This window comes from Anastrepha ludens, chromosome 4 (assembly GCF_028408465.1).
Source record: "Anastrepha ludens isolate Willacy chromosome 4, idAnaLude1.1, whole genome shotgun sequence".
Lineage (NCBI taxonomy): Eukaryota > Metazoa > Arthropoda > Insecta > Diptera > Tephritidae > Anastrepha > Anastrepha ludens.
In genome coordinates, this window is record NC_071500.1 from 63,412,839 (window position 1) to 63,440,641 (window position 27,803).

At 34.8% G+C, this 27,803-nt stretch overlaps 1 protein-coding gene across 1 annotated transcript in view; it reads right to left on the bottom strand.

Moving 5' to 3' along the window:
• Positions 1-5,406: 5,406 nt before the first annotated feature.
• Positions 5,407-27,803, bottom strand: part of LOC128859585 (band 7 protein AGAP004871) — a 111,072-nt gene continuing 88,675 nt past the window's right edge. Inside the window, exons 7-8 of the mRNA XM_054096520.1 lie at positions 18,158-18,338; positions 5,407-17,968 (exon numbers count right to left, since the gene is read on the bottom strand). Coding sequence (XP_053952495.1) covers positions 17,762-17,968; positions 18,158-18,338 — 388 coding nt within the window. The 3' untranslated portion in view covers positions 5,407-17,761. The remainder of the gene's footprint in view (positions 17,969-18,157; positions 18,339-27,803) is intronic.

Consider the following 27,803-nt stretch of genomic DNA (forward strand, 5'->3'; position numbering starts at 1 on the left):
GCATCAAAATCTAGGTTATTGTTTCTTATAAATCAATTTCGTCAATTAAAGAGCATGACTAGTTCCCTACCAATGAACAAAGCGATACGCTGTGAAAAAATTCAATTGTCAAGAAAAGGTTGTAGGAGCGAATTCCTAACACTTGGAGAAGAAAATAAATGCGAATTAACTAGCTATAATACTAAATTTAATAGAACTGCATTCTTCAGAACTGCTGTTATTGTAACCGAAGAAAACATTACGTTACTGCTCGTCAAGTTAGAAAGACTTAGGAGTCTACTCTTTTTCAATTGGTTTAAGTCCTATCTGAAGAACAAAAAGCTTATTGGTAGAATAGTGAATCCTGGCGTAGCACAGAGTGCTTACGTCGACGATCCATACCATCTCATAAGAAGTTTTGAAGATTGCGTAAATCTGCAGAATGATATCAACTCCCTTATTTTGTGGTGCATCAACAATGGATTATCGCTTGGCTTTAGTAAGCGTAACATCATAACTTTTCACGTTCGATCTGATCAATTTTGTCCAATTACACGTATAACCCGCATATTGGCTTTAACCGCTTTAACACGGTAGGAAACTTAGTTAAATCGTGGTTACCATAGGTAATAAATGATTTCCGCTATGGATTTATACATAAATTGGAACTTCTAAGGGTGCGAGCAGAGTAAGCGCTGATGCCGAGCGGAGCCGAGCCGAGCTTATTGACGCTTATTTTCATGCGAGAAGAAAATTTGTATATAACACAGTGAATGCGAGAATCAGCGCTGAAATTCTGTTTATTCCATGTGTTTTGCTTTTATGTCATTTAATTTTGTTGTTCATTTGTGTTTATAAAATTGCTGTACACGGTAATGGATTCATCTGATGACGAGTATTTTGCTTCTCCTAGTGGTATTAATGCAATTATTAACACAAAAGAGTTTGGAAAACATCCAATTACACTAAAAAGGAATGAATTTGGTGAATTTCATCATTTATATAATGATTTAAGAAAATATCCAGCTAAATTTCAACAATATACCCGAATGAAAATGGAAACATTTGATTACATTCTGGACAAGATAGGTGTGAAACTAAACAAAAACTGGACAAATTTTATTAAGGTGCCAGTAACTTCTTGCGAAAGATTGATAGTGATTTTGAGGTAATGTTTTTTTGGTCCCACAAAGCAGGCCGGGAAAAAATTTCACTTATTATTTGATCGATATCCATTTTTGTTTATTTTTAAACTATTAAAAAACACAACTGCACTCTAAAAAGTAAACATCAACAATGCAAAAAAGCGCGCAAAACGCTTTGAAACTGTTTTCTCGCACTCATCGGCTTTGCTCTCTGCTCTTGTCGGCGTTCACTGTGTTATACACATGCTGATTTGTATTGACTTGTATGTAATCAGTTTTATCGCACTGACAATCTTTATCGCACTGACAATCTCGGCTCGGCTTTCAGCGCTCACTCTGGTCGCAACCTAAGAATTTATTGATCGCTGACATTAAAAAGTAAGTATCTTTTCATGTAAAATCTATTCTGCGTATGCAAGGTTTACTGGGGGTTGGAGTGTATTAAAAAACAAATACACTAAATTGACTCTTTGCTGAATGTTTTCTCATGCCAGGATATAATCTCCGTTGTCAAATTTCAACTTTACTGAGCCTTTCAACCGGGGGAAAAATTCATGGTATTACTCATATAAAGGGAATTCAATTGAATTATTTTCCAAAATCATCATCCGGCAGCTTTACAGCTCGAGGTGATTTTTAGCTTGGGTGACTATTCGTTTCTATGATCCTCGGTAGCAGTCTTTCAATTTCTAACATCCTGTGCCCTCAAGTCTATTAGAACTTGTTCAAACTATGTTATTCTTGGACGTTCTCGCGCTTTAGGCACTACGGGGTTGTATGACACGACTAATTTTTGGCGGCTGTCATATCTCATGCACGTAATATGACCCAGCCATCGCAGTTCTTAGGACTTGACGAATTTCAAACTGTAGCAATTCTCCATTGTATCCGGTAGATACCATCTTGCAAACACCCTTCGCAGCACTTTTCGCTCGAATACTCTTATATAGGATTAATCTTTAACGTAATGTTTTCTTCGGTTACAGCAACAGCAGTTCTGAAGAATGCAGTTCTAATAAATTTAGTATTATAGCTAGTTAGTTCGCATTTATTTTCTTCTCCAAGTGATAGGAATTCGCCGCTACAACCTTCACAACCGTGTGGAAGAACTTACTGTATTATTGTATGTATTACATCTTATCTGTATTACATCCTAGACTCACCTTCGAACGGCTCTTCAAGACAAGTATATCGTCAAGAAGGGAGTGGCAGACACCAAAGCCATGGAGAAGAGGGGTATTAAATTTTTATACAGATGGTTAAAAGCTAAACGATAAGGTTGGTTATGTTTTCTCAAAGGAATTAGGACTGGAACTATTCGTTCGACTACCAGACTACTGCAGCGTCTATCAGGCAGAGGTTCTAGCTATAAAAAAAGCGGCCGCCGTAGCCGAATGGGTTGCTGCGTGACTCCCATTCGGAATTAACAGAGAGAACATCGGTTCGAATCTCGGTCAAACACCAGAAATTAAGAAAAATATTTTTATAATAGCGGTCGCCCTTCGGCAGGCAATAGCAAACCTCGAGTGTCTTTCTGCCATGAAAAAGCTCCTCATGAAATATTTGCCGTTCGGAGTCGGCTTGAAACTGTAGGTCCCTCCATTTGTGGAACAACATCAAGACGCACGCCACAAATAGGAGGAGGAGCTCGGCCAAACACCCAAAAAGGGAGTACGCGCCAATTATATATATATATATATGTATATACATAGCTGAATACCCATGCCATAACAAAAACGACTGAAAATATATTCTCGGATAGCCAGGCGGACATCAAATCTATGAATATGTCTATACTAAGATCGAAGGTTGCACAGGAATGCCGGGCAGCCCTAAATGATATTAGTGGCGAAGCCATATTTGTGTTCCGTGGCACAGAAATATGGAGGTAAATGAGCTAGCCAGAAAAGGTATTGCTCTTCAACTGCTCATTGATAAAAGAACCATTGGAATACCTTTGGTCACGAGTAAACTAAGGCTACTAAGGCCGCAAATAAACAAGAAACAAAGGAATTGCTTAATCTCTCAAGAGATAATATCTCGAAGATCGTGGCTTGTTTAACTGGTCATTAGCTATTTGGCAGGCATTCCTCGAGTTTTCTCCCATGAATATTACAGAAGTTGCAGAGATGACGAAGAGGAAGAAACAGTCGAGCACTTCATTTGCAATTGTCCAGCTCTAGCTAAAATCAGAGCAGCTTGTCTAGGTAAATGCTTTTTTAATTCTCTTACAGAGCTGTCTGGCGTGGAGTTGGGATCAATTATATGTTTCATAAGAACCACAAAATGGTTCCACGAAGGAAGGTAAATGGGGTTCCCGTACAGTACAGTGGTATCACAACGGACCTGTAAGGTCTAAGTGAGTTGATCGTGAAGACCGTGTTATAGACATTGGTTGGTTGGTGAGGTGCTGTCTGGGTGACACTTCTCAGACTCAATTAGCCCAAAAGGTGCCATTTTGGTACCCCACTAGCAGAATCACTATCGCTATTTAGTCAAACCATGTTGATTTGGCTATAAATCTGATTTTGGTATATACGTAGTTTGCAATCTCTCGTAAGAAGCTTAGATTTTAATAGTTTGGGATGAGCGAAATATGCTCTATATCTAGCCGCAATCCTGCTTTGTATTTGTGTCGTGCCAGCTACTGGCGTTTTGTATCGTAATGCACAGATACAATTGTACGCCCTCGAAGCGGTAAGTGCCAATTACCACGTTTCTAGATATAAGTGTCAATTACCATGTTTCTAGCTAGTTTTCCTATCCGCCTTGACGAAATTTACTTTGAAAAAAAAAAAAATACATAAATATGTTCGAAGTGAACCTCTGTGAGGTTAATAGAACGAAGTGTTGAAGAAGGCACCGAAATGTCGATTCGTCATCGTTCTCAATTTTACAGCTCGTGCAAGAATTCAAACCAAATGACCATCGTTTGCGGCGCATTTTTGCGGATTGGTCTCATTTAGATTTATTGGAAAAAGTCGTCGAAAATTGGACTAACTAAATGAGCCATGTAGCTCGTAGCCACGGGAACATATGCCAAATATTATCACATTTATATTAAAAAAAATAAATGCCATGATATTATCTACCAGATTATAATTACAAAAAAAAAAAATCAGTCAAAGAATATTTGTGTTTTGTATTGTCATTGTAAGTTTTCAAACTCTTAAAAAACATCCTTTTTATGTAAGACTAACATTAGATTAGGGTGAGGGCAGATTAATTTAAGTAAATATATAAATACATTGTTTGCTCCATATAAATCCGACTCTTGTGTGGGGCTAGCCGACTTCGCTGAAGGGGTTAGGGGTAGTCAGTATTTTAAAAAAATTGGAAATTGGAAAGTTTGAAGTGAATCCGACAAATATTTTTCGAGTTATTCAACAATTAACAAAGGGCTCTCGGGCGCTCGGGAAGAGATAGCAAAACTTTAAGTGCGTTTTTCTCAAAACAATGTTTTTTGAACTGGTGATCACTGTAACTTAAAAACTTCGTAGATTTGAATAAAATTTATACTGCTTTTCAACAACATAAAAAACACGTGAATGATCAAAGGATTTATTTCTTTTTTCAAAAAATTTGATTTTTTTTTAACAATCAATTGTCGGTTTTTTTCTCGAAAAACTGGAAAATATTTCCCGAGGTCGCCATATTGTTAATTTAACCACACAAACAGCGATAACTTTTACTAATATAAATTTTTTTTTAATTTTGCTAAAGTGAAGTCGAAACATGCATGTATATATTAATGCTATATTTTTTTTTATAAAATAAAGCAATTGACTAGCAAAAAAAAAATCTTTCAAAATCATAATTTTTTCGGACCTCTGACTACCCTTAACCCCTGAAGGGAGTTTAAAGTAGTCACACATACTTACTTTCGCAATATGTCCTTACATTATTGAAACGCACAGTTTTTGTTTGTCTTTTGTTGTTGTTGGACACCGATAAAAACATTTATTTATTTTAAAAACTTCGAAAAAGGTCTCTCATTTTCTGCATACTACATTTTATTGTGATTTGTGTGTAAGTAAAAGTATTGAATGGAATTTTGTTTGGTATTATGTAATGAACAATGCGAAAACTTGTCGCAATTCAGTTGTTACGTATTTATTTATTTCTGTATAGTAATTATTATTATGCCAAATATGGCTGGTGTGGGAAAGTTCTTTTTTGTTTTTGTGTCTATTTATTATAAAGTAAAATTCCTCATATAGCTTGAAAGGGCGAGTTTTTATGTATGTACTCGTAGATGGTCACACCCGTGTGATACATAGTCATGTGTGGCATATGTAAGTATGTGTTTTGTTATTGTAAAACAAACAGAAAACCTTGTTGATTTGGTTATTCGTCATCGAAAGATAAAACTTCACTTGAAATTTTTCGTTTATAACTTTGAAAGCAACAACTAACTATTGATGATTTAACCAACCCATGACTCTAGCGTATAGACTCACCCTAGTGTGATTTTGGTTTCAGTTTGGTTTCAGAAAAGTTTTGATTTGTCGACAGACTTTCATGTATTATACACACAGATTTCGTTGAGATTTGTGAAAGTACATAAATATGTATATGCTAAGGTATTTTAATACTTTGCTCGCTGTTTCAAGTCTTCGTATGTGAGTGAGATAAGTTTCTCGTTTTAATATGTGTTTTATGAATATGTATATAGCTAGTTATTTTATTTAGGGTAATAGTTGACATTTGATTTACGGTTGTGAAAACTACATAGTATATGTAAGTAAGTACAAAGGTATTTAAATTCGTAGTTGAAATTAATGTGCTGAGTAATTCGAGTACTTTGCTAATTACATATTTAATTTGATTTCATATATTTGATAGAAGAATTTTATAAATACAATTTTTTCTTTTTAATAGAGTTAGACCCATTTTTGTAATGATATAACAAAAGCTGCAGCCCTAATATGTAGCACGAATGACAGTCACATTTGTTTGGCAGAATATAACATTTAACAGCCATATATAGCATACAAAAGGTTGTTAGTGAAAGCCCTGTTGAGAGTGCCGTAAAATTATTCAATCAAAATGGCGTGCCGCCTCACTTAAAAACCATTAGAACGAATTGGGGAAAAATTGGCATTCTTTATAGTTTTTCGTTTTGAATTTTCAGTTTAAAAAAGAATTTTTTAACTTAAAATTTTTATTATTACTATGTTTGCAATTTTTTTAAATTTATTTTGTATTTGTAGATTCATACAAATGATATTTTGCAATTAATTTGCAAAAATTATAAATGTTTTTTAGGTGCTCTCATAGCGATGCCTCCTGCATTATTAGTATTATACTGTCTCTACTGCATTCTTCCATTACCCTGTTTTGCTTATAAAAAACTTTTTTTGGACATAAGTCTCTACATATAATATATGACAACATTCATTGAAATGTTGCACATTTTTTTCGAAAGAACATTATTCGAAATAGACATGAGTATAAATGCATGGGTATCAAATAAATTATATTTAAGAAAAATGTATTCTAAAAGCAAATTTTTTTATAGGGTTGCCACCTTAATCTTATTAATTACAAAGGAGCAATTTATCACAAATGTCAGTTGTGATTTTTTTTTGTAAATTAAGCAAACATATATTAATTGGGAAACTAGATATACACATATATCAATAAAAATGTAAATTTAATTTGAATCCAATAATATTTTTAAATAGCGTTGCCATCTTATTTTAAACGAAGTTTTAAATTAATAACATAATTTGATTGGGTATCAAACAAAAAATATTGTACAGAATGAACAAAATTTTCAGTACAGTTATTTGTGCATGGCGTTGCCACCGAGTTCTTAAGACGAAAATAGTAAATTAAAAATTTGGAGGTGGGAATCGCGCAAATTACAATAGAGGATTTATGTTTAAAAGAATGAACTGAATTTTAAGTAAAATTATTATATAATTTTTTTATATATTTTTTAATTATATTATATAATTAAGCAGGGTGTTACCACCTAACCTTAAGGCGAAAATAGTAAATTACCATAATTGAGCTCGTTTTAATTAAAAATGTTTTTATTTGAATAGCGCTGCCACTTATTTTTCAATATAAAAATCATTGGAATACTTGTTATAAAAGCTTAAAGTATGGGTGGCCTCCGTAGTCAAATAGGTTGGTGCATGACAACCATTCGGAATTCACAGAGAGAACGTAGGTTCGAGTCTCGGTGAAACACCAAAATTAAGAAAAAGTTTTTTCTGATAGCGGTCGCCCGTCGGTAGGCAATGCCATACCTTCGAGTGTATTTCTGCCATGATAAACCTCCTCATAAAAAATATTTGCCGTTCGGAGTCGACTTGAAACTGTAGGTCCCTCCATTTTATGGAACAACATCAAGACGCACACCACAAATAGGAGGAGGAGCTCGGCCAAACACCCAGAAAGGGTATACGCGCGAATTATATATATAGATATATATATACCTATGTATATATATGGGCATCTACGTTTCACGGTTACAATAGACGACAACCACTATCGATTTTAGATATTTATTTAAAGTGCAAACGAAGTCGCGAGGACCAGCTAGTATTCTATTATCAAGTTGATGAAGCTCCGAAAAATGTACAATAATTATTTTTGTCTGCCAAAAAATCTGCAAAAATTCTTAATTTTCACCGTTCGAGAGTAGGTTCCGCTCTCAAACATTATACCGTTATACGAGATTGAAACAAAACAGCAATCGACAGTATAGGCGTTCCAATACGAAATTAATAACAACAAAGTAAATCGCTAATTTTTTTTTCAGAAAATGTCTTCATGTCCTAGCCGCACCATTATGGACACTTTTCTTTGCCAGAAGTTTTCGGAGAATTGGGGAAAACCAGCCAACCGCCGAAGATGAATTATCCTTCACCAAGACAATGCGAGCTCTCACGTATCGGCTCACACAAGATAGCTTTTCAGCACTCAAAAGATCGAATTATTAGGTAATTTGCCTTACAGTCCTGATTTAGCACCCAAGAAATTCTTTTTGTTCGCAAACAACAAAAATAAAATGTGAGGTCAACGTTTTTCAACGTCTGAAGAAGGTGTTAAAGCCTGAAACGGCTCGTTTTGGAGGTATGCACTAAAATATTGCTTAACGTTTTTTTATGTGTTCGAATAAAATAAAAGTATGGCAGAAAACAAAAATTGAAAACAAAAAATTAAGTCAAATAAGAAGCGCCTTAATGCACCCTATCATCAAAAAGCACCGATAATGTTTAATTTAAACGAACCGCGCATGACAGATCCGATCCATATTTTTTTCTTATGTTGGTAGGACTGTAAGACACACATCTGTCACTTTTTAGCGCCATCAGATCATTAGTGTCTGCCTGGCGTTTGTTTACATCAGTCAACTTTTTTCAATTTGTCGCATTTTACCATGGATAAATTTGTTGAACAAAGAGTTTATTTGAAATTTTGTGTTGCGAACGAAATTTCATGTTCCGATGCACTGAAAATGTTACAAAAAGCATTTGACGAATGTGCTCTATCAAGAACAAGAGCATACGAAAGTTATAAAGACTTTACACGTTGTCGGATAGTGGTGGAAGATTTCCCTCGTTTCGGATGCCCATTGACATCGAACACCGATGAAAACGTGAAGCTTAAGACTGATGCCTATTGAACTTGACATTTCTTATGGAACGGCACAACATATTGTGGTTGATGTTTTGTGTATAAGACATGCGTCACAGCCAGGCTCGTTCCGAAGGACCTGAATTTGGTGCAAAAACACCATCGAAAGTCAGTTGCTGAGGAGATGATTTCTGAAGCCCAAAGTGATCCACCCTTCATTGAACGGATAATTACTGCCCTCGAGACATGGGTCTATGAATTTGGAAACCAAACAACAATCGTCTGAGTGGCGCTTTGAAGACGAGCCGAAACCGAAAAAATCGCCCCAAAGCCCCTCAAAAGTGAAGGTGATGTTTACTGTTTTATTCGATTGCCAAGGCGTAGTGCACCATAAGTACCTTCCATCGGACCACACAGTCAATAAAGAATATTATTTATCCGTTTTGAAGCGTTTGAGAGATGCTGTACGTCGCAAACGGCCGGAAATGTGGGCAAACAACTTGGATTTTGCATGATGATAATGCGCACCAAGCCCAAATTGTGCTAGATTATTTGACAAACACCAAGTAAATTCCAAGCAAGCACTGTATTCACCTGATATGGCCCCGTGCGACTTCTTTTTGTTTTCAAAGTTGAAGTTATCACTTCGTGGAAGAAGATTTCAGTCGATAGAGGAGAAATGTTTGGTTTGCGTAACAAGTAGGCGTCTTGATGATGTTCCACAAATGGAGGGACTTACAGCTAAGTAATAAAAAGAATGCAGAGCTGTATTCAAAATCGGACTGTTACTCGGATCTCAGCGATTTTGAGGGAATCAACTAATTCACTGACGTAAGAAGGGTTATGCACCTATTTGCTTACGAAAAAACTGAGATTGTGTTGGTGATATACAACAAAAAAAACAAAAAAAAAATCAGCGGAACCAAAGCCTATTTTACTTCTTTGCCGTCTGAAGAACGGCTGATGGAACGAGTATGTGAAACGAGCGGGCAGAATTCTGCGGCTGAGTCCCTGCAGACGAGGCAGCCGATGTTGCTCTTACCATTTTTACAATTAAGAGCAATTATTTTTTTATCTTACAATTTACTATTTGGTACATTAACCGATTAGTAAATTTTATTTGTCATTCCTACCATTGAGGCATTACAGAATTCAAAAACTACACATCACATAAAATGCTACTCTTGTTCAAGGGTAAATTCTAATAGTTCATTATTAATGATTTCGATCTACAAATGACTTCACACTTTTACAATACTGACTGCACATGTATAGGTAATGCCTAGAAGTATGCAGTAATTAATAGTAATGCGTTTCTTTTCCACACGAATATGAGACTGTTATTCGAGTTGCGTGCTAAGGTCGGTTGCCCACAGAACATCTTAAACAGCGAATGTGTCACTCCTGTGCTAAACGCTCACTATGCTAAAAGTCAATTGGTTCACAGATGAGTTTAATTGGAGCAAATTAGTTTTTGGCATTGTAAATGTCGCTCGCAAGTTTTAGTAGATACATGTGTTGCCCTTTCACTGTTTGAGAGGTTCTATGCTCTGTCAGTGTAGCTTTTGTTAGTTCAATACAATTCACATACAATATCATACATTCTTATTCGCTTGCTCTTCTGTTTATTTGTCAAAGTTTCCAGCTACATAATACACATTGCTGCTCCCTGGCTTTGATTACAAGTACTTGTTAAATAGAGTTTTCAATATTTTTTATGAATTTTACATACTCTTATATATTGTACAATATATGTAATTATTGCATACGATTTCCCGTTTTGACTCTACTGACTGTGTGTCTGCGTGTGTGTTCCTAGATTATTATACTATCTGTAGTCGGTATGTCAATAAAGAAAGTTTATTTACTATATATTTTTCGTTTGTTTAAAAGTATTTAAGAAAGATGTATTTATTGTAATACTTAATTTATTAATTTATACTGTTACTTAACAAATTGCTAGCATGTGTCCTTTCACTACATATGTACGCAGTATTGCCATAAGTGTGTGTTGAATAAAAAGTTACTATATGAAAATGCCAAAAATCGTGCCCATACCATTTTTAATGAATTGTAGGTGACTTTAAAAATTTTAATACTAATTTATTTTAGTACCGTTAACAGCGATCTATAAACTAGATAAATATCTATTTACTCATTTCATATTCGTTTATTCACATACAAATTTGAAGTAATCTAGGCTTTTCTCACAATTACATTGAGCGACATTAGCAATTTGTCGAGATGGGATGTGAAGTGATGCAGAGTGGAGGGATGTTCTTGTAAAAAGCGTCTCTATAGAACTGTGTTCGTGTAAAGCTGCGGCGGCGCGTAGTGTTCGCATTAAATGAGTGCAACTCTCTAAAGAATTTATGCTGCCTACCAGTTTCTTTTGCAATTTGAACTAAACGAAATGGTTTTCTAAATGGCAATAAATAGCAGCTTGTACGTCAACAAACCAACTTTTTAGTTCCCAAGAGTACTTTAAGCAGCAAGACTGTGGATGGTTGCTCTCAACTTTCGGAAACTTCAAATTACTAAATCAATTTAACAACGATGCTATTGAAAACGTAAAAGTAGAAAATAATGTCTTTGAGCGTACTTGTATACATTAGTATTAGTGCTAGTTTGCGTTATTTATTTTTTTGGCTTGGCTATAACGAGTTGCTGATGTGATTGATCACAAATATAACGCATCACGTAAATACTACCTTCATCAAAAAGTTTCCGGAACAACCGCCAGGTGATGCTCTAAGCCGCTGCTTTGAATTCTGTTTTTTTCTTGTTCTTGTTAGATTGCCACATTTTTGATTAACATTCCTATCAAAATTTGATGACATTTGTAAAAGTTACGCCGTCGTGAGTTTTCGAATTTTTGCAGTTTTAAAAATACATTTGACAACAATGGGTTTGTATTAAATTTTGCGTTAAAAAGGGGTTGAATGGTGTGAAAATCTTAGAAATGTTAAGAAACTGTGACGGTAATGATATTCTAATGAAAATAGCCGTTTTCGAGTGAGAAGAGATCGTGAGTCCATCGAGGATGATGACCGGTCTGCTTAGTGGTAGGCCGCCGACATCGAAAACTCATGAAAGCATTAATAAATTGAAAGAAAAGTTTATTAATAACCGCAAATTAATCAAAAGTGAGTTGGCACATTGGACATTGCTTATGGATCCGTTCAGAACCTTGTAGTTAATGATTTGGCCTTCCGCCGTGTTGCCGCAAAGTTGGTCTCAAAGGACATGAATTTCATGCAAAAAACGAACTGCGTGGATAAAGCTTTCCAAGCTGGATCCAACCCAACATCCATCAAACACATCATACCGAAGTCGAGGCGTGGATTTATGAATACGACGCGCAATCCAGACATCAGGCGAGTGAGAGGAGAACTCCGAATGAACCATGACCAAGGAATCCCCGTCGTCAGTCAAAAAAGAAGGAGAATGAATTATAACGGTATTATGCACCAAAAATTTTCGCTAGAAGGTCAGACAGTTAATAAGAACTATTATTTGGGCGAAAACGTCTCATACATAACTGAAGCAATTCGCAAAAGCAGAAGGGATTTGTGGAAAAATAACTCGTGGCTTTTGCACCATTGTAACGCACCGTCGCTCAGTGCCATGATTATCTCTTCATTTTTTTAACAAGAATGAAACGAATACCATCCAACAGCCATCGAATTCACCTGATATGGCTCCCTGCGATTTTTTTTCCACTACGGGGAACGCGTTTTAACAGCCGAAAAGAAATAATGGAAAAATTGAAGACGACGCTGAAGGCTATACCGAAAGTAGAGTATCCAAAATGTTTGGAGAGCTGGATCAAACACAGGAATAAGTGCGTTGCAGTTGATGGGAAGTACTTTCAAGACGATAACACCACTTTTAAGGAATAAACTTGTTTTTCAAATTTTCGACATATATTCTGGGAACTTTTTGATCAAGGTGATATGTTCTCCTGACAGTCGTGTCCACCGTACCGGAGCGACCCGAATTTATACGCAGCTATGGTGTTACAAATATCATTTCATACACATTTTCGCAAGTGTTTTATTAAGTCACAACACCAACTAGGTTTCTCAAAAAGGAAGGTGCGTTAACACCCCGCAATGAGTTATGCTGCGTACTCTTTTCTTATGCCAGTAAAAAAATTATTTAAATATTCCTTGTAAAAAAAAGTTAATATAAGTTTATTTAAGTGTAATGGTAACTATACCTGGCAATATCTATTGACAGTGTCTCATTAGTTGAAAATGTGCCTTTCATTTTACTTATGGTAGCTTTTTAAGTGATTTGAAAACTTGACGCCGTTTTTCTTGACATTTTGATTTTTTATGTTATGACGTTCTTTCAGCAAACGGGCGAAATGTTTTATGACTACCTATGTATCGAAAGTTCTTTAGGGTATCATTTAGCGAGCTGCCATTTAACTCCCCCGCGAACTCCACAGACCTCAGCGTACTCATTTGCACCACACCACTCTAAAGAGCATACTTTGATAGCGACCACTTGTACTCACCATCGAATTGTCGCGCATAGTGTAATTTATGTTCCATACATAATAACCCTTTGCACACAAGCAAGTTTGTAAACATTCTAACTAATAATTGTCTAATGTATTAATGCAAATCGTTAGAGTAATTTGTAATTACTGACTTTTGTAACATTTCATACTTCAACTCCTTTTTTTGGCACTCAATCATTGAAACACGCCCGCCCAAGCGACCTTATCACAAATTATTTGATTCTAGAGATATTACAATTGAAAGTAAAAATTGTCTGCTGCTCAGTACAGCATGGCGAATAAATTGTACTAATTACATATTTACTTAAATTTATGTATATGTAAGTTAAGTCGTGTACATTTTAGTTTTTGTAAGTAAAGTTAAATGAATTGTTTCAAATTTGAATATCGATTGAGATCGTTCGTTTATGAACCTACGTACCTATTTCGATTTTCTTTCGCTACTTATGTACTGTCTACTCAGTTAACAAGCAATCAAACGTGTGTATATACCTATGTACGCATTTCTAATCTTATTTTAAATTCCTTTTACCTATGCAGCGTTCAATAGTTTTTTGATTTATGCGTGATTTTTAAATACACACTTAGAGCGGTAAGAGTAGAATTTGCTACATAACAGTTAATAAAAACTCGACAAGCTCCAAGATTTGCATATGCGACTGGAATAGTGTAAGATTTTAGGCAGGTGGCTAAATAAAGATATGAAAACTGAGCCAATCTCGCTAACCCTACTACTTCTTCACTCACAGATAAGTTTTATAAAAACGTAAAAAAATGGTTCCACTTTCCTCCTCTGAAATAAAATATACGCAATGGTTACTATAAAAATCTAGATTTGCCCAGGCGAATGTAAGAAAAATGTTTTTTTAGCAGCTGAATATATTCGCTTTCTTGTGATATTTATAAGGATATCATAGTTTGAACGAGCATATTATTTAAAAGCATATTATTTAAAACAATTTTTTGAATCTCAAAATGTCTGACTATAGATGCAAATCTTTAAAAATTAAAAATATTAAATTCGGAAAAACGAAATCATTAAGAGTGAATTTAGGGGATCGTGTCAGCAGTTTTAACGCAACAAATACCAGTACTAAAAATGTCGGCAACTTCACTTACTGGGGACGCATTATCTCTACAGACGGCGGTGCAGCAGATGCCATTCAGTCTAGAATAGCAAAAGCCTTCGGTGCGTTTGCGCAACTTAATAAAGTCTGGATTTCCTCTACGATTTCCACTATAATTAATATGCGCAACTTTAAATCCAACGTTAAATCGGTTTTTCTCTATGGCTGCGAAACATGGTTAATGGCAGACTTGCTCCCCAACAAAGTACAAGTTTTCATCAATAAGTGCCCATGGCTGATTCTACGATTCTGCGTATCTGGTGGCCCAGAATAATCTCCAACGCAGATCTTTGGGATCAGGGCAATAAACCACCTATGCATTCTAAGATAAAACTTAGAAATAGATCGGGGACACCTTCCGAACGGGCCCAACTAAAGTCTGCAGGCACTGCAATGGAAGGAGCAAGGTCGGCCTAGGTGCACATGGAAGAGAACGCTTGAAAAGGAGATAAGTGCTACCGGGGAGTCATCTAAGGAAATTAAAGTCATTGTGAAAGAAATAGTTTTTGGAGGCTTCAATTCTAACTTTTAATAAATGATTATAATTCATTAAAACTTTAGTTCTTTAAAACTTTAAAGACCTTTAAAAAATGAATTTGATGAGAAAGTGAAAAAAGAGTATGCAACATTAACCTTTACACGTGCGTATGAAATTTTTTCCTGATAACTTTAACTGTCTTAAACTGTTGTCGGTCAAGGGACTATCTCGGCTACCTGAGAGCGGAGCCAGATATGTCAATATATTGAAAACGCAGACCTTGTTGAATGCAATTTTGCAGGAATCACTTTTGCAACGAAGAAACTACCAAACTTTTCACTTCCCCCACCACAATTTCTTTACGTAAAGTGCTCCCCAGGGGAAACGTGAAATATCCGCAGCTTGTAACCAAGAATGATATAATACAAGATAGCTTATTCCCAATTTCCAGCCCTGAAGTAATCGTTTGTCAAAATCTCGAAAAATAAAGTAGCGGGTTTCGAAAGGCGCCACCTACTTATTCTGTACACCGTGGCTTGTAATGAAGGTAATGTAAAGATACTTCTAACTACCTGCTTTATCACACAGCGTCTTTCAGAACGGGACTTAGTGTCCTTGGTTCTGCGTTCTTCCCCTCATTGAGGGGTATTTGCAACAAGAAAATGAAACAGTGCGTTAAGGGAAGGATTCAAAGAATACGCCCGTATATAATCCTTTGTTGGCTCTATGAACCATTCTGGTGTATATAATAATGGGGGTGTAGATCAGTAGAGTTAACAAAATCTAATCAGCGTCAGAAGTCTTCACCAGTATAAATTAATTATTTCAAAAAAAAAATATTTTAATTGATGGGCATTTTTATTGCGTGATAGGGTGATTAATTTTAAAAAACTGTATTCGGATTTCCTTTTAATTTTCTTTAAATCTACCCGTCCTCCGAAGAATCTGATTAGATCTTGTGGTGCTACGGAGCCAAGGTGGTCGCTTCTTAACACATCAGTGCCAAAGATCTCAAGCGAAGGCGGGACAGACGCATAAAAAGTGGTGTCCTCTTCAGAAGCGGGGGAGAGTACACAGTCTGTCACGATATCGGGAGATTTATATTTCTTGCAAATGGCATTGAATGCCAATCACATTTGACACTTGCGAACTTCAATATACAAACAAAATACATTTAGACCTGCTTCTAAATAAAGGTTTCCACCACGCAAAATATTTTGTTTTTATTTAATGAAACAGATATGAAAAAACCAAATTGGCTGATTAAGTTTGCCCCTCTTTGTAGCATCATTTTGTTCCTAATTTTTCAGTGTTTTTTTTTGTGAGGAAATTATCGAAGTCACAATGCAAAGGGACATGCGACTTTTGTGCACTTATACATATGTATCTGCGTATATGTGTATGCACATGTATTTGTTGAACTTACATATATCTATACAAATGTATTGTATAATATATGTATTTGTTAAGTATCACTTATACTCCCAATTACGCTATTTTTCAAAGCACTTATACGCAGACCGAGGCTTAATATTAGATGCACATATACATACACACAAATATATTAAACTACCTCTCATCAATTTTTTAACTAGTTAAATTGTAAAACAAGTCATTATACTTTTAAATGCCGTGGTAGTTGATAAATATATAACTACTTAAGTATTTGCGTAGCTAAGTTTTTGATAAATCCATTGCGTGCTTGTAAATCTCGTGAAATCATCAAATAATTATGTATTGCACAATTTTTGTTTAATCCAATAAAAGTACTAAGTATTATATATATTTTTCGTGGCTTATTAATGTTTTGCAATAATGAATATATCTAATATATTTGAGACAGCTAATAACTGTAATAAATTTTTGCAATCAATATTTGGAAAATTGCAATTTGTTTGAATTTACGCTAATCGAGCAAACTTAACGCCATTCAGCAACATTATTTCAAATCCCTAAAACTACTTATACCATAATATCCTTATTCAGTATGTTATAAATATACACGCTAGATGTGTGTGGGCATGTGTGAAGTGTGCACAAAAAGTATTCGTCGCTTAATTTTTTACAACTTTTGGATCTTAGGCTTGGGATTTTTCAAAATCTTGGTTCGTGATAAGAATCTTATCACTAGTACCCTTTGCAAGACGCGTCAGATTTCCTTCAACACTACGAATCAACTGTTTGAACGCGGTTTTTTTGTTATTGTGCTACTAATACTATTCTTTAAAGTAACAAGTCGGCTCATGCTAGTAATTTAACGCTGGTTTGACAGCAACACAAAGTGAGGGAGCCAGGTTAGGTTTAAGGCTGTTATATATTTTTGTGCATACATATATTGAGAATTAACGTACAAATACTAATACACCTACTATGTACGAGTGGCTATGCGAGTGTTTTGCCGCCCTGCATTATGTGAGACGTATGCCAATATTGTTCTTATTTGTCTGTCAATTACTACCGGGACGACGACAATAAGTAACCAGCAACTTCATAGTTAAATTCAAGTAAATTAATTGAAGCTAATTTTCGGCTTTAATCTAACTGTGATTGTGCTCATGGAGTTTTAAGTAACTAACATTTATAAGTAGGTTGACTAGGACACGTCTATTGACTATTTGAAAGTCTAGACTTTTTATTTAATTCACTTGATCGACGACGCATACTTTTTGTGCTCACTGTTTCGAGCTCCTTTCATCCACTCTGTTCAAAATCGAAAATCTATATGTCTATTATACAGCAAACGTCATTTGTACCCGAAGCCACATTTTTCCAGCTAAACTTGAACAATGTGTCGCGCCCATTCAATTATTTTCTTATATGCAAATATTTTTCCGCTTTTGATTTATCATAAAATCGTTTGCAAATTATGTTCCTTGCATACGGTTATCTACGTTATGTTTTTGTTTTTTTACATAGATGATGTTTGTATTCCCGCTTGCGGTGATGTCGATTGCTGCGGTGAATGTTCCGTGCTCACGCCTGCCACCGCTGGCACAACGGCATTTTGCTGCTGCTGCGCCGTCGCTTCGGTTGTCTTTAGGAAATAAGTGATTAAATCGATGGGTAATGGGAAAACTATCGTTGAGTTCTTTTCCGCCGATATTGTGTTAAGTGTCTATTTTGGGAGAATTTGAAAATGTTTTAGATTAAATTTTTAGCTGATACTAATATATTACTTTACAACTTTAAATGTTTACATGTATATTTAATAAAGTCATAATAATAATATTTGATGAGCCGTCAGCCCCTTAGGCGATTAAATTAAGCGTAGCTTTCCTAATAGAGAAATATTTGTTTTTAGTACCTGCAGGTAGCGCAATTGTAGCGCTGCTGGTGAGCCTCCGATTACCTCGGATGCTTCGCGCAATGCCTTGGATGCTTTCTGCTCTCCTTCGGCGGCAATGACTTTAGCACGTGCCTCACGCGCTGCTTCGGCTTCGGCGGCCATAGCGCGTTGCAGTTGTACTGGCAAGCGTACATCCTTGCTGTAATGTGGGGTGAAGTAGAAGTAGAATACAGGTTAGTATTTGTACAATTACATTTTAGATTAAATCGGTTGCTGATTCAAGCACAAGATATGCATATTTCATAGATAATTTTTTTATATAAACGTCAGAATTTTGCTATAACGGTAATGATTTTGCTGCAAAAGTGAAAAAGTCTGGAATTTACACACAGTTCAACTTTAACTTCGATTAACTTTTAAAGGAGTCAATTTATCGAAAAATTATAAGAGATCTTTTTTGTAGAGAGTTAAAATTGCCATCAGAATATGTGTTTTTCATAGCTGTAAATTAGCATACTATCGAAAAAAAAAGTTTATTCCAAAAAGTAGCTAAATCCCATGTTATGTAAATGCGAAATATATCGTGTTTTGGGCAAGGTTTATGCTGAATATTAAGAGCTGATTTTGATTCTGATAATAATCAAATTGGTAAATAACGGACACCCTAATGCATATGTGTGTGTCTAATAATATGTAGGTACAAAATCTGTACAACCCTTTCCTTTCCATCCCAAAGTAAACGTATAAGCAATATAGTACCGAAATGGACAAAAGTATTTTTATTAGCCTCCCGCTTATTTACGGATAGGTGACGTCCTCTGTATAAATGCAGAGCTCATAAAATAGCGCGGAGAAGAGTTGATAAGACAGATACATGAAATAATACTCCAAATTTGGATAACAGAAAACATGCCTGAAGAATGGTATACAGGCCTAATAGTCCCAATTTATGCAAAAGGGGGACAAATTAAATAGTGTAAATTATAGAGGGATAGCTCTATTTAACCTAAGCTACAAAATTCTATTAAACATACTGTATGAGACACTAAATGTGTATGAAGAAGAGATCGTGGGAGATTATCAGTGCGGTTTTAGAATCGGACGCTCGACAACAGATCAATGCTTTATCATATTGCAGATATTTGAAAAATGTTATGAGTTCAACATTAATCTACACTCTCTCTCTCTGACGGCATGAGACAAGGCTATCAATGCTTTTATTTAATTTAACACTGCATTCAGCAATAAACGAAATAGCTCAAGGTGGCACAATATTTTATAAATCGACACAAATATGCGCATACGCTGACGACATTGTGATTTGCGAAACAGTGAGAAACAGTGAGGCCCCTCAGAACGTTGCGCTTAGCGCAAACTACAAGACCAGCGGGTCTCAATATAAATGAAGAAAAGGCGAGGTACATGACACGATCCTTTCATGATAGTCACGTCAGAATCAGAAGTTATGTTTTTGAGTTCATGCAAGAGCTTAAATACTTAGGCGTAGTATTCAGCATAAATAGGGATATATCCTTATCCATACAAAACTGTATTCAGGCAGCTAACACATCATATTTTGGCCATATCAAACTTAAGAAATCTTCATTGATATCAAAGGAGCAACATCTGCAGATGTACAAAATTATAATAAGTCCGGTTCTCACCTATGGCTGTGAAACATGGGCCCTTAAAGTTAATGACGTAAATTTACTGATGCGATTTGAAAAAAAATTCTTAGAAGAATAGTCGGCCCTATACGATTAGAAGACGGTACATACCGCATACGGGATGACCACGAGCTCAGTGTTTTAATCGCGTGAAGAAATGTAACGCGGTTTATAAAGTCCCAAAGATTACGGTGGTATGGACACGTTTTAAGAACGAGAATTTGAAGCAAACTCTGAAGGAGCAAGAAGGAGAGGACGATATACGAAAGATTAAAATATCACAACATAGAGCGAAAGCGGACTGTCGACAAGAACGGAGGCGTATTGTAGAGGAGGCAATGGTCCACCCCGGACTGTAATGCCAAGATGATGATGATGATGACGTCCTAATAATAATATCTGTAGCAAAAATTTTTCTGTGTAAGGTATACCATAGAGTTAATGTGTTATTTTTAATTTTTTTTTAATAATTATAGTTTGAGACTTTATTTTATAGACTATAATTAAATACATTTAGTTCAACACGAATTATATGCTTCGATCTATAATATTAAGATTGACTTTCTGTCCTTAAAAAATGTTAAAAGATTTAAAATTTTAGTTTTGTTATTAAAATTTCTTCTGTAAGCACATATTCTATCGTTTTAATTTAAAAAAAATTCTTTCTGGCTAGATCTTTGTAAAGCTGCTCCATCGTTTGCAATACTCTCTGCTTCTCTTGAGGAATTACAATGGGTCTAAATCGTGTATTATATAGAGAAAAAACATAAGACCTCAGCGAAAAAAAATTTTTAAAATCAACATAAGCTTTGAGCCACTTGAAAATTTCCCTTTGTTGCAATAGAATTGAATGAGCTATAAAACTGTGGACCTAAACATTTGTTGTATATTCTGACTATATTTTACATTTCCCTTCATTTAATGTTATGTGGTTTTTGCTGTAGTATGAGCTATACAATATTATATAAAAAATAAAGAAGTAAAAACAATAAGTAGTTAAAGTTTGTCATTATGTGCTGTATAATTTACATAAAATTACTCTCAGCTATAAAAATAAAAAAAAAAAATGTCTTAGCTTTTCCGCTATTTTTTCGTAGGTGGCTCGTTATTTAAACTACAAAATACAGAAAAAAAATATTTTTTAAATTCTAATATATCTTTGTCAGGGTACCTTGAGACAAAAATAAACTAACTTTCAAATAATGTTTAAAATATTGTAATACCATAATTGTAAAAAAAGAAATATATAAACAAAATTAAATTAACGTTAAATATGTATGAGTTGCATTTATAATTTTTTAACAAGACGTGTGTTAGAAGAAATCATAGGGGTACGAATTAATAGTAGTTAGGGCTTGTGTTATGTAATTCGTATAAAACCTCCTAGTGAATTCCGGAAAGAAAACATTTTGTTTCATACGCCCTTCGGCGGCTACTTAAAATTGAAGGGCCTTAGAAAAATCTGCACAAAATACTGCTCCAGCGAAGCGTTAGCGTACGTATACGCATAATTATTACGTCCATACATAAATCAACCGAAGCGTCGTTACATACTTACATTTTCGGTATTTCTCACTGATTCTCTATACGTATGTGAATATATGAAGAAAACTCAACAAGATATGGAAATTTCTTTTGGAAGAGGTTACTGATCAGAGTTGTTGTTGTTATTGTAGCAGCGAGCTGTTATTAAGCATAGTCTCAGCTATTGATGGAAAAAAATCTGTGGCGGTTTTTTTTTTAATGAGAAAAAAATGTATTCCAAAAATTTTGAAAATAATAATATTTTTCCCCATATATTTTGGAAAAAAAAATTCTTTAAATATATTTTATGCTAAAAAATTAAAAAAAAATATTATGTTAAAAAGAACAAACATTATTCACTTTAGAAACTCTATACCATATTTTTTCACATTGAATAAATCTCAAAATCATACTTCAATTTTTTTTATGCTTACTTTTTACTTTACTCAAGCCTACATATAAGCCAATTTTCAGAAAAATTTACGACAATTCGCAAAATACGTGAGTCCATTGACATGCAACCGCTCTATATTTAATTTTTTTAAAGCCGCCAGTTGCGCCAACCAATTAATTATCCACAGTTCTTGATAGCCAGCTAATCAATCAAGCCCTCTTAATAGAATAATAATTGCAATTAAATGAATTTAACTTCAACATAATAAAGCACTTTTATTGCCCCTAATTGAATCATTACCTTCTAAGCCATCAACTTTATATCCATACCAGTGTGCATATTCACTTCTACCTAATGCACTTGTAAAAGGATGTGATAGAAAAATACCCGGTCGTGCATCCTCACGTTCGATTTAAAGCCCCCATCTAACTTACTAATGATATTAAAATATGTACACACATTTACGGCAAGAGTATCACAATCTAAAAACAATTTTTTTAGATAAGTATGCAGAAATTACCAGCGCTCTTCTTTTATGTTGTGTAAAAAATTCATGGCGATATCAATCAACAGCAACTCATTAGTTGAAAATATGCCTTTACTTTTACTTAGGGAGGCATGGTAAATTGAACACTTTGAAACCTTTTTTCTCCACACCTTGGTTCTTCGGATTATGCCACTCTTACAGTAAATGAGTGATATATACAATAATATGTGTGGTACGAGTACAAGTATGTAGTACAACAAATAATTCGTCATTATTATACTCAATTACGTGATTAAAAACCAAAACGTGACGCTGGATATATCGTGCAGGGCTTTCCTTGCATACTGCATAGATGTGCATAAGAATGTACATATGTATGCATGGACGAGTTATTGGTACATGGCTTTGCTGCATGGAATACTAAAATACGTAAGTACAATAACTACTTAAGTATTCATCACCATATATTGTTAGTGCAAAAATCGATGCCTCTACTCCGTCGCTTTCTGCTTAAAGATATGCGGCTCTAAATTCTGCTAAAACGATGACACTTAAGCCATGAATAGGAGGGGAAAAATAGAAGGAATCGCAAACGAGAGTAACATATGTAATATTTCATTTATTTTACACTTGATCGCAGGCAGTATGTCATGTTAGAAGTGTGATGAATTATCCCTTCAGATACACTTACTTTTAATTAATATTTTTTTTACACTTTGACTGTGGGTTTTATTTTATTTTAAGCCCAGAAAACAACCCTTAAGGGGGGAGCCTGGTTTATAAGGTCAAAAAAATCAATTTTTTTTTCGTTTTAAGCGTTAGGTAGTTACGTTGTGACCGGACAGCTATAGTACAAACTTTATCTTCTTTTCTCGACTTTTCATTTTTATGATTTCTTTGAATTGGCGTACATGAATGAAAAAAAACTAATGAACCTTTTGAAATGAATCATAGCTTGTTCCCTTCAGTATTAAATTCTCTTCTATTTGAACTAACAAAATAGATAAAAAAAAATGTTCAAGATTTTTATACCAAGTTGAAGTGAATTTTTTTTTTATAGAAAGACATTTTTTTCTTTAAAACCTCCAAAAAGTTGAAATTTTGGAAATTCTCTCAGTTTTCTTAGTTAATCTAGAATAAAAAATCATGATAATTAGAAATCCATTTGAAGTTTTTGCTTTAGATAATAATTACCAGCTGTACTTGTACGCCAGTTGGAAACTCCAGCGTTGCAGCGCTCTACTAATTTCTATGTTAAACATTTTTTTCAACTTATTTTAACCAGTACAAAAATTTTTTATACTTTTTAAATGTTCATTAAAAGATAGAAAAAACTTTGCAGTGCTAAATTAATTTTTTCCTTAAAAAAAAAAAAATCGCTAAGAGATGCAATTTTTAGACCTCATAAACCAGGCTCCCCCCTTAAACAATCCCCATTTTTTTCGTGAATGTTTTTTATATACCACTCTTTCGTGCATTGCAGGCCTATCGAAAAAAATACTTATTAAGCCCACGTACTATAGTATAATGATTCGGACGTTGAGGTAAACTGGATACTGAACACTGACTCGAACGTAGATACCCAGATGCACATAAATTTGGGGCAAAAATTCCAGAAAATAACGAGGAAGTTATAGAGCTGAGGAAACATTAGCTGCGAATGAGCAATATAACTCAGTAAGCTAGATAGCTAAGGTTCGCGCCAGAAAAACAGATCTGTAAGAGCCGATTTAATTTTTAGATTTCCCCTCAAATATAAGAGTTTTTCTCAAGCATATTTTGGCACAAATGGATACGTAAAGCAACAAATAAAAAAAGGATTGAGCTTCTAACAAAAATCTACAAATATAGCTCGCCTTGTTATGGATGGATATTGTAAAGGTGTTGTTGAAAAATATTATAACCGTGTTAAATTTATAACTATCGCGGGCATCCTTCCTTAGATATTCGGCCGAGCACTTTCTTCTTCTTAGCAGTCTGCGTGCTTTGATAGTTTTCGTCAAATGGATGAACCTATAGTTTTATGCCACCTACGAGCTTTTTATGAGGAGCTTTTTCATAGCAGAAATACACTCGGAGGTTTGAACTGTCTGCCGAAGAGGATCACTTTAGAAAAACCCTAGATATGGTGTCGCAAGAACACGACCAATACGCCGTAATCATAAAATGTGCAACGTGGTTCTTTTGGAATTATGGAGTGGTAAGTGCCAAATATCATTGGTCATATCTAAGTGACGTATACGAAACTATATTATAAGCAGCATTCAATTCCTAGTGACTCAAGAAATGGGCGCAGTGAACTAAATGAGTGAATTACACTCTTCCGAAACGTTTCTAATAGTCGCTATTTTCATATTTTTACATACTTTCTATCGGACTCAGGGTCTATCTTAAGAAGATATTTGGTCGTTGGTGTACCGAACTTTTTTTCACATTAACTTTCATGGTCTTTGGGGACCAATCCATTTTTCGCCCTTATTATAAATCAATAATAATATACAATTTATTATTTATACGAAGTTATTAAAGAGACAAGTTTTTTTCTTACGACATTTTTTTATTATCCTGCAAGCAACACTTAACATGACTCTAAACCCTGATAACGCATAGTTGTGAAATTTACGCAACGCCTGAGAATTTTGGTATGTAAAGATTTCTTGAGTTGGGAGAAATCGCAAACGAATATTCTGTCTTGCGGTGAAAATAAGTGCATATGATGAATATATATATACAAATGTGTATGTGTTTGCACTTAAACTGAGCTCATCCAGCTTTGCATGAACAGAGCGCTCATAGTCATTGGTACGATGCTTACTTCACAAACCTTCAATGGCTTCGATTATTGATCGCCAGTTAAAAATTCCTCTTCATTCCAGACTTTGCAGAAGTTCTTCATCTTTATTAACTTTCGAATGTGTGGGACTTCCCTCTTATTAGTATTAGCGGTTTCTTAAAGTAGGGGTCAAAACGTAACGTTCAGTTGGGAACTACTGGGCTAAAATGTTCTATGGAAATAGGTTGGGTTAGGTTAGGTTGGCCTTCACATAGACCTGTTGGTCCTTAGTTATACCTGATGGAGTCAGATCTCTACGTTTCTTTATAGTAATATCTTGTAATAAGTCTGCGGCATCCTTTTACATGCAGATAGTGCGTTACTGTCCTTTTTCTTCCTCTCTAATATATTGTACTTCCATGATAGTTTGCTATCCAATATTACTTCGAGATACTTAGAGACAATGCTAAGTCAGAGTCAGTTTTACGCCGTTCAGCTTCGGGGGGAGGCAATTCGGGATCTTGTACTTTCTGGTAAAGAGTACTATGACCGGAAATATTTCCGGTAAAATTTTATTGTATACGTCTTAGCCTTGCATTTCGCTCTGAAATATATTTTAACCAGTTTCCCCACTTTTTTGATATCAAATCAAAAACTAGTTCCACCTGTGTCACAATGGTACGCATATTTTTTCATATCTAGACTTTCATTTTTATTTTTATTGCCGGTTAATAAACATGAAGAGAAATAATGCAGACAAATTCATACAGAAACTTAAATATATGGCCTGTAAGGGATGAAAATCTCTTGATGGAGATATGGCGAACGAAAATTTATGATCTGCGCCGGCCCGCCGAAACCGGGCGCATAGCTGAGGAGACGGCACTGAAGATGAATCATCTTAATGTTAAGTGCTACTCTTTTTTCTAGTGAAAAATCTTTTCGAAAGTTAGTGTTTTTAAAGGATATACCTATGTCTTAAAAGAAGCCCACAGGTTCGGAAATAAACGTCGATCCATACGAAAGTGTTCTTCCAAATTCAAACACTTCGGGCGTTTCTGGAAGGATTAAAAGGTTACCCTAAAAATTGTTTCAACAGCGTAGAAAAGTTATTAACTTTTCTCTAGCACGATTTTTTTGGCATTTCAAGCCCTTTTATAAAATACTATTATTTATTATATTTAGAATTATTCTTTGGTTTTTTTTAGTTTTGTAATCCTCCGAGCAAGATCTGCTGCTTGAAGTTCTAAAGTTCTAAATGCTCCATCGTTTTACAATTCATATATTAGTATTTTGAGATTGGCCAGTGCATTGACATACGATCTCACTTTTCTTATCGGCGTTATATAAAATGAGATCTTTATTAAAATTTATGAATTTAAATTAAGTTCTTTACCATTTAAAAATGTAAACAAAGATTGCTTGGTATGTCAACAAAAACGCTTATGGCCGGAGCGAATAGCCTTGGGCCCGCTACGCACAAAACGCGTTTTCAATCAGTCCGAAATTGTCTTATTTATTTATATTGAAAATGAATCGGAGTTAACTTTTGCAAATTCAGCGAGTGTTTTATTATGGGATAGGTACATTTGCAGAAATCATTTACAAAGCCCAGTTTGGTTTGAGCTGCCATAAAATTGTCGCACAGTGTTACTTAAATGTATGTAAACTCGTTAAAGGTAACCCATACTCACATATACATGTGTGTACTTACATTGCGAATTTCACGTTAATCTTTGACATCACGGGGTTAACGTTTTTGCTGATATTATTGTTATGCGTATAGTCATGCACACATACATATGTACGTAAATACAAGCATTAAGGCATGTGTGTGTAGACAAAGCTATAACAAGTAAATCCAGTTGTGTACATATCTTAGTACGTAGGTAATGATGAATACACGAAATTTTGGCATAATAACACACATTGTCTATGTTAATTAGTTTGGCGCTTTACTGCAGCCAAATCGGCCTAACTCCGCCAGTTCATTAAGCGAACAATGCACCGCGTAGTAGTTGAGTATTATCGTATGTTGTAACTATTACATAGCTTAAGGGATATACTGGCATTCCATCTCCAGCCAAATTTAGAATATACCTATGTGTGTATATGTATAATATGGATATGAACAGTATGCATAAGATCAAATATTTATATATATAACTTTAATCGTTAGAATATATTTTCTCATATAATGAATGTGCCAAAAAGATTCTCTATTTTGAAAATTGGAAGGGATTTAGTTGAAAACAAAAGATTTTTTATTATAATATCTTGTATAGACAATGTAGAATTTGTATAGATAATACTAACAGGTTAATGGCTACCTTATAATTATTTTCGACGAAATCAGCATGCAATTCTTCAATAATGATGATCTAATCTAATCTTTCAGTTCACGAATTTGTTTGCCGTTGTAAAGAATTAGTTTCCAGTCGAACTTTTAAACAAAAATGTTTACAGATTTAATTGTAGCGAGAGTGGAAATGAGTATTAAACCCATTTAAGCTTAGACGTAATTGTGGCCAGACTGTCGGCGACGTCTACAGACTGGCTTCAGATAGACTTGCACAGCTAGATATAACTAAGTAGATTTTCCCAAATGTATGCCGAACAGAAACAAGTTGGTATTTGCATTTATTTAGATCCAAGTAAGCAAATAAGTATACAATTCAATGAGCTGTCTACCTGCTTAGGATAAAAGCAGAATTCGAGAAGTTCACAGAATGGGACGTTACTCTTACATTCCTAAAGTATAAATATTAAGCTTCAGTCAAATGAAATGACCGGAAAAGAAACTCATTTTGCAAGAGTGC